Source organism: Rhinolophus sinicus, linkage group LG03 (assembly GCF_036562045.2).
Source record: "Rhinolophus sinicus isolate RSC01 linkage group LG03, ASM3656204v1, whole genome shotgun sequence".
NCBI lineage: Eukaryota > Metazoa > Chordata > Mammalia > Chiroptera > Rhinolophidae > Rhinolophus > Rhinolophus sinicus.
The window spans coordinates 27,618,268-27,626,017 of NC_133753.1; the positions used below are offsets into that span (position 1 = coordinate 27,618,268).

Sequence of the window (7,750 nt, forward strand, 5' to 3'; positions counted from 1 at the left end):
TGAGTGGTTTCCCAATTCAAAGAAACTCAAATTAGAATTTTTGAAGTTCAAATTTCCTCCAATGAAATTTAAACATTTTGCTATTGGTCATGTGCAAACAAGCATTTAATGATTTAAGACAGTATTAAGACTTGCCAACAATTGACCATGCCTCTTTACTTGTGATTTTTCGTATCATTTAATGTGATGAGGTACAACTAACTGATCCCAAGACAATATTAAGGCATCAGTCTGGCAAATGTCCCGGACTACCATAGTCCCAGTACCAAACTTACGACACAGATTTGTGAAAAGGTCTACTATTTATGGTTACACACTATACCCATATTGACATATGTTCCAATTGTTCTCTAGTATCTGACATCTGCTAGGAATATCTAATATCTGCTAGGAAACTTGGTTAAGTACACAAAGTAATTATTAGCTAGTTTTTTGAGGAAGGGAAGGCTGGACTTGATATCCCTCAGTGAAGGTGGAGGGGAACATACAGTCATAATATTGTCGTCTGCGTAGTGACAGGATGATTGCTAAACTTAGTGTGATCACTGTGGTAAGGTTCATAAATGTTGAATCACTGTACTGTACACCTGAAACTAATGTAATTTGTATACCAACTACACTTAAATTTTAATATTGCAAATAAGATACATTACCCTCAAACTTTCCTTATAGATGAAAGAACTACATAAATACACAGAAAACAAAAAGTTGCCAATGCCCTGCAAAGGCTGGTCTTAGAACTGCTTTCGGCAGCCGGATGGCTCAGTTGGCTAGAGCCCGAGCTCTGAACAGGGTTGCCGGTTGGATTCCCACACGGGCCAGTGAGTTGCACCAACTAGATTGCCTATTCAATTCCCGCATGGGATGGTGAGCTGCGCCCCCTGCAACTAAAGATTGAAAACGGCAACTGGACTTGGAGCTGAACTGCGCCCTCCACTAGATTGAAGGACTTGGAACTGATGGGCCCTGGAGAAAGTTCCCCAGTATTCACCCCGCGTCCCCCCCCCCCCGAAAAAAAACTGCTTAAGCTTACACCTAGATTCTCAGGTCCTGGATCTTGGAATTTAAGCTAATTTGTTGGTTCACACCAACTCCCAGTCATCTTTACCATTTGTTCAAAAAAAGGGTCTTTATTTATTGCCTCAGTGTATAATTTGTAATATTAAAATAGTAAGCCACTTGCCTATATAACTTTACTAACCAGTTACCCTAATAAATTTTTTAAAAAAGAAAATAGTAAGCCACTCATATTTCCTTTTTGAGTAAACAGGGGAGTAGGGGAGAATCAGAAGTCAACTGGTAAAATGTCAAAATACATACACCATTACCATCGAGTTACATTTTGAAGCCCAAGGAGAAAAGAATTGCCTCTACATTTGACAGCAACTTGGCTGATCTGTACAACCCTCAAACACAGAAAAAAAAGGAAAAAAAACTAGCTTCCACCGTTTTAAATAAAACCAGCCCTCCCCATCCAATTTAAACAAGTATACCTAATAAACTCTCCCTAAAACCAGCCTGTTAAAACAATCAGCTTTACAATTTTATGGCCGGAGTGCTAGTGTCTTGAATACAGGAGTCAGTAGCCTTCATGGCAGTATACCAAAAAAGCTTTCAAATCCACACCGAGTCCCCCTAGCTGATCCTCACACTTTGGGGAAACCAAAAACAATCTTCCTAGTGCTTTCCTCAAAATCCCTACATGACAGGGCAGGTAAATATGTAGCTTAAGTGAGGGGTTTAAGGATTCTGGAACTAGACTTTCTGGGGTCTAATACCAGTCCACCACTTACCTGCTCTCTTTGTCTCTGCATTTCCAAGGGTAGTGGTTATTACATACCGGGGGGGTGCCAAAAAATGTATACAACTTGTAGTCATCTTTTGTTATCAGTACACATTACAATTTTAAGTTTTCGTTTAAAATGTGTTTTTTGGCACCTTCTGTATGTAACAGGTAGTGATGAAGATTCCGCAAACGTTATTCAGTTGCCAAATATTCACCTAGCCTAGTATTCAACTAGAGGACTAAAAGCTAACAAGTCTCCAAGACTCCTGGACTCCTGTAAGACACCATTAATCTCCTTACCTGCAGGGAGAGGGCTCTAACATTTTAAATATTAAAGATGGACACAGAACATCGAGCAGTTTTCACTATTGTTTTCTCCTTAACATATATTGTCACATCCACCTCAGGACTAAAAGATAAAGCTATGTGAAAGCCCTTTAAAGCATTTATGTGCACTGATTTAAAAACAAAGAAAAAAAAATACCGCATGATCTCTGACCATCAAAATTATGTTACCACCTTTAAGATAGGCATGAGACATTAAGTGTTACAAAGGTGACCTGATGTCGACAGAGTAAGTCAGGGATGAAGGAAAAGAGCATGGGAGGGTCACATACTAGGGAAACTCAAACTGTTAGTCGTCGTTTTAAACAGTTCACTGCCTTCTTTGCCCATCATTTGACCAGCCTGGCAATGTCAAAAGTAGTATTTAAATTAAAAAATAACCCAACCAAACAATTTTAGGATTCTCTACAAGGCATTTTGAACATGTTGAATGTAGAAGAGGAGGGAGTAGTAAAGAGCATACTTCCTCAGACAAACAAGACAAAAAAGCAGTTTTATAATCTTTTATTATCAATAACAAACAGCTGCTTTACCGCCCTTGCCAAGCAGCTGTTAAAGGGTGAATGGGAGGACCCCCTTGACCCTAACAAGGAAAACTCAAATTAAGCCTTTATATACAAGCAAATTTAGAGCTCTTTTAAGTGTCCAAAGCTATTAATTAGTTTAACTGAGGCATTAAACTAATTCTGAATTAACATATTTGAATAACCAGGAACTAAAATGTTCAAAATTTTTCTAGTACAAAAAAATTAAATTTGCTTTAGTTATAAAAGAGCTCTGTCAATATACACAAACTATATACTTCAGACAGTCACAAAAATGTGAGCAGAAGGCTTATCAAAAGACATTTAATACAATTAGTTTTCAACAACCCCTTGGTGGTCCACATCTACAAAGATATCCAGCCCAACCCAACCCCCCTCCAAATACCACCCCCACAGAAAAGCACATACTTACCAGAATTTTTAGCAAGTATGGTTTGGGAATTTTTTTTTTTTAAAAAAAAGGCCCCCAGGGCAAGTTATTTACAGTTTAATTGCCACTGTCAACTGATCTGGACCTGGACCTGGACCGGGACCTGGACCTCTGACGATCCACAGATGCTGGAGACTTAGATCTACTTGAAGAACCACGTTTCTGGCTCTTCTCAGGTGCAGGAGACCTACTAACAGAACGGGACTTGCTCCGGCTCCGGCTCCTGCTCCTGCTCCTAGACCGGCTGTAAGACTTCCGACTCCGAGAACGAGACCTGCTTCGTGACCTAGAGGAACTCCTGGTCCGGGAACGAGACCTGCTTCGTGACCTACTAGGAAGGGGGAAAAAATACAACTTAAGTGGCAGGCCCTACATATTTGCATAATAAAACTTTGACTTAAAAATTAGATACCTGTGCCTTTTGCTGCCTTCAATTAATTTGATTTTTCTCCCATTTATTTCTTTTCCAGAAAGTTTTTCAATAGCATTCTTTAAGTCACCATAAGAGGCAAACTCAACCACCCTACAATTAAAAAAAAAAAAACATTTGTAGACTTATATACATCTTAGTCTCACAAGTTATGGGAATCTAAATTTTCTATGTTCATTTTGCTATTGCTATAACCAAGTCTTAACTCTCAATGGACAATGCAGTATTCGAGTAAGGTTTCTCAACCTCTGAACTGTTGTCATTTTAAGCCAGACAATTCTTTGTTGTGGGGGGCTTTCCTGGGCATTGTAGGATGTTTAAAACTCTCCAGACATTGGCCAATCTCCCCTGGGAACTACCACTGCATTCGAACATGTGCAAATTTTAAGTACTCAGAAACATTCACAGTAAAATTTCCAAGATATTTTAAAAGGCTCTTATCATCTTCAGTACATACTTACCCTTCATTTAATTTAGGTCGATGTGCATCCGCAAAGGTTACTTCCCCAGCTTGTCTCATGAAATCTTTGAGATCCTTAACACAAGACAATTGTGTTAAGCAGAGAAAAGGAAACGTGACACACAAACAACCACATGGTATAAAAACAAGACTACTGAAAGAGAAGATGTTAGATAAAGTACAAACATGGCATTTACCACACTTGTATTCTATCAGAATTCAAAAATTATGTCCGGGCACGAAATAAGCAAATAGCAAATTGCTTTTAAGCAAAATGCTTCAAGAAAATTCAGATTTTAACATTAAATAGTATTAGTCTATACTGAGCTCAATACAAAAGGAAAACAAAGAAACAAACAAAAAAAAAAACAGAAACAAAACAAAAAGAAACAATACAACTTTTAAAGACTAAAGTAGAAATTTTATATTTAAAAAACAGAACATTTACAAGACACCAGTTATTTTGTGCCCCATATGTCATTAAAAAAGTTTACTTTACCTTTATTATTATTTCCCTAGGCTAGTCAAGCAGCAAACCGTTAATCGGTCGAAGAAACCTTCATGACATATGCCCGACTGGCTCTTCGCCACCCACTTGAAGGACACTACCCAATCGATGGAAGCCTTTAATCGCACAGCCCTCCCTATTAGCAGACTACTGGCGGATGCAGACATGTTCTACTCTTGTGCAGTTACCAAGGACCACTTTACTGCGATCAGGATTCCAACGACCACCTAATTTCGTATCTTTCAACTCTTTTCGACCAGGACCTCTTATTCGGAAGCGTTACAGGAAGACAGCTCTCAACTTAAGGATCAGATCACGTTATCAGAGCTCTGGGATCGCTGCAACCTGGCACTTCAAGTAAGTGCCCCGATTACGTCTAGACCGGCAAACACAGATCTAGAGGTGGCCAATTGATCACTGTAGGAGCTGACTGGCAAAGTCAACCAGGCCCAACCAAGAGTGACCAAGACAACGATTAGGATAACCCACAGGCACTCCTCGTCATAAGGCCAACGACACAGATAGGCTGGCAAATAAAGGGTTTAATATTTGGTTAAAATTGATTTTAAAAACAAGAAAATATATCCTCAAAACATTTACATTTGATCACTAATATTAAAGTTTGAAATATCCCCCAGTTACATTTAATTAAAAATTTAAAATTACAATTAAGTCCATTAATTTAATTAAAAATAAAACTACTTTTAATAAAATATTAATAAAAAATTAGCTACCCATTAGTTTTTTAAAAATCCACATTAAAATATCTCAAAACTGAATTACAACAAACCTGCCAGCTGACTCTTGAAGATAAATTCTCAACTATAAGCCGATTTTCTGTCCTTACCGGTGGAGCATTTCTGAGGAAGGAAACAAGTATTCAACAATGGAAGAAAATGCAGCAATGTGTACTTATTTTGTTCAATTTTGAGCAAGTTTAAGCAGTCAGATATGACAAGTCATTCAAATGATCAACAGTTTCTGCATTATTTTATGACTCATTACACAGACTTATCAGAATTACTAGACTGACATAAGAATAACAGAACTATGTGGTAAATATCAGAATCACTTATTGCTAATAGTTCTTAATCACTAAATACCCCTGCAGTAATGAATGCTCAAAGAAGCCATCACATACCGTCTATCATTTCGAGGTCTGCGACTACTGAAACGGTCAGAATAGCGTCCTCTACCTCTTCCCCCTCGGGATCGAGCCCGAGCATGTTCAATAGTAACCCTAGAGAAGGAAACAAAAACCTTTATTATTCACCTAAGCAATAAGACCTAGAAAAATACCCAAAACCTAGAATGCTCCATATTACAATGCTAAATAGTCATAAAACTAAAAATAAGGTTCTCACCTTTCACTACAAAGTTCTTTTCCATCAAGTTCATATACAGCATCGTCAGCATCCCTGGGATCCTCAAATTCCTAAAGTATTAGCATGAAAAAATGTAACACTTTACACAGTTTTCAAAATATATTCTACAACATATTAAGAGCACCAAAAACATGTAACAGAATGGGACGAGTATGTTAATGACAGTGCTATGTAGTTAATAAGTCTAACTGAAAAGTGATCAGGCCCGGTTTCCTTCTGGCCAGCAAATTCTTTTGTTCACTGTCTTAAGGATACATAACATTTTCCAAAGATACCCTACCTGTTCTCAATAAGATCGAAAACGTTACTTATCAAAATCTTTATGAACTTAACAATAGATAGTTCAAGAAGTTCTAACTAAATACTTACCACAAAACCAAAGCCTCTTTTGAGATCGATATCTCTTATTCGTCCATACCCCTTGAAGAATCTTTCCACATCTTTCTCCCTGGCCGCTGGATTTAGCCTCCCGATGAATACTCGACAGCCACTCATAACGCCCGGCTAGCAGTTCCTGTTAGAAAATAATTCAATTGAGACACCACCAGTGAATGTCAAATGAATGCCTAATCAAGGGATCAAAAACATAAACAGCATAAAATAAAATGTTTACCGGGTGATGTTATAAACAAGATTGCCAAGAGTGCCTCTTATTAGGCCAGGTCCCTTGCAGACAAAATTAAAACTCGGCTCCCAACACGATCCTTCCCTGGGCCCAGAACACAGCAACCGCAACGCCCACTGCCGCCTCTGGAACTGCGCAGCCTCACACTCTCCCCGGCTCTTCTGGCCCCCTCCCATCTGCCGCAGTTAGGAAAGGCCGAGAAGTGCGGGCGGAGCCGGCCCCGCCCTCCGCAAGGCCAGCCCAATGACGACGGGCCGAGCGCGCGTCGCCGCCTCCCAGGAGCGTCACAGCGGGTAGAAGACGGAATCTCGCAATGCCACGGCCGCGCCTGCGCAGATGGCGGCGGGAGGACGCTAGGTTGCCACAAAATGGCGGCGGGGTAGCCGGCGGGGGGGGTGAGCCGCGCGTGCCAAATTCCCTTCTCTCCCCCTCCCCCGACTCCACTATTCCGGAGTCACCGTACCCGCCCTCAGAAAACCCGAACCACACCCCGAGCAAAGCTCTCGGCTCACTACTCGAGGGGTTCGACTAGTGAATCAGAGGCAGGGAGGGGCGCACAACCCCTCCAGGTAAAAACGACCGTAACCACGACCGCCCTTCCACCTTCACTTCCCCTCAAACAATACCCAAAGGGAGACGTGCCCCAGCGCCCACCTCGAATAAACTGCGCTCATTGGACGCCGTCCTCCGCAAAGAGAGCAGCCCTGGCCACTCGCGATCTGAGTAGCCATGAAGAAGCCTCGATCCGAGAAGCCATTCCCTCAAAGTGAGCCACTCACCTACCGGACAGGATCTTTGGCAGCTGAGACCCAAGAGAGGTCCGTAGTCTGCGACGGAGCCGTCTACCTCCCCGCAGACCAGGACTCAACTCGTCTACGTATCTCCACAACTGACGCACTTGGCTGCTGTGGCGTTCCACAAAATGGAAGGCGCGTCTTTACGTCACATCCGGGACCGCCCATGGGACCGCCCCCTTAGGTCCAGGGACGGAAGTTTCCGTGGGGCCGAGGCCTTTTTACGGTGACCGCCTGACCGACCTTCGCCCGCGGTGGGAGGGACCAAGCGGCGAGAACTGGCGTAGTTTCGGCCGTCAGGTTCCCGGCGCTGGAGGGGTAGTCATTGAAGATGTTCGCTTTCCTTAGGCTGTCAAGTTCTGTTCTTCCTTATCTCTAGTATAAAAATATGCTAAGATAAATAACATCTCTCTTTTATCTGATTTTTTTTTTCATGGTGACC

The 7,750-nt window shown here is 41.4% G+C and overlaps 1 protein-coding gene across 6 annotated transcripts; it reads right to left on the reverse strand.

Annotated features, from left to right (window-relative positions):
- Positions 1-2,619: 2,619 nt before the first annotated feature.
- SRSF5 (serine and arginine rich splicing factor 5) lies at positions 2,620-7,452 on the reverse strand. Of its 6 annotated transcripts, none has more exons than XM_019733644.2 (9): positions 7,294-7,450; positions 6,503-6,842; positions 6,259-6,403; positions 5,869-5,939; positions 5,646-5,744; positions 5,295-5,364; positions 3,998-4,071; positions 3,519-3,629; positions 2,620-3,437 (listed from the first exon to the last, which is right to left on the reverse strand). In XM_019733644.2, the coding sequence occupies exons 3-9, from the start codon at positions 6,382-6,384 to the stop codon at positions 3,164-3,166; spliced, it is 825 nt and encodes a 274-aa protein (XP_019589203.1). In that variant the 5' UTR covers positions 6,385-6,403; positions 6,503-6,842; positions 7,294-7,450; the 3' UTR covers positions 2,620-3,163. The 6 variants fall into 6 exon arrangements, with proteins under 6 accessions (XP_019589203.1, XP_019589204.1, XP_019589202.1 ...); XM_019733645.2 differs by having other exon boundaries at positions 7,298-7,437; XM_019733643.2 differs by having other exon boundaries at positions 7,169-7,426.
- Positions 7,453-7,750: the final 298 nt, after the last annotated feature.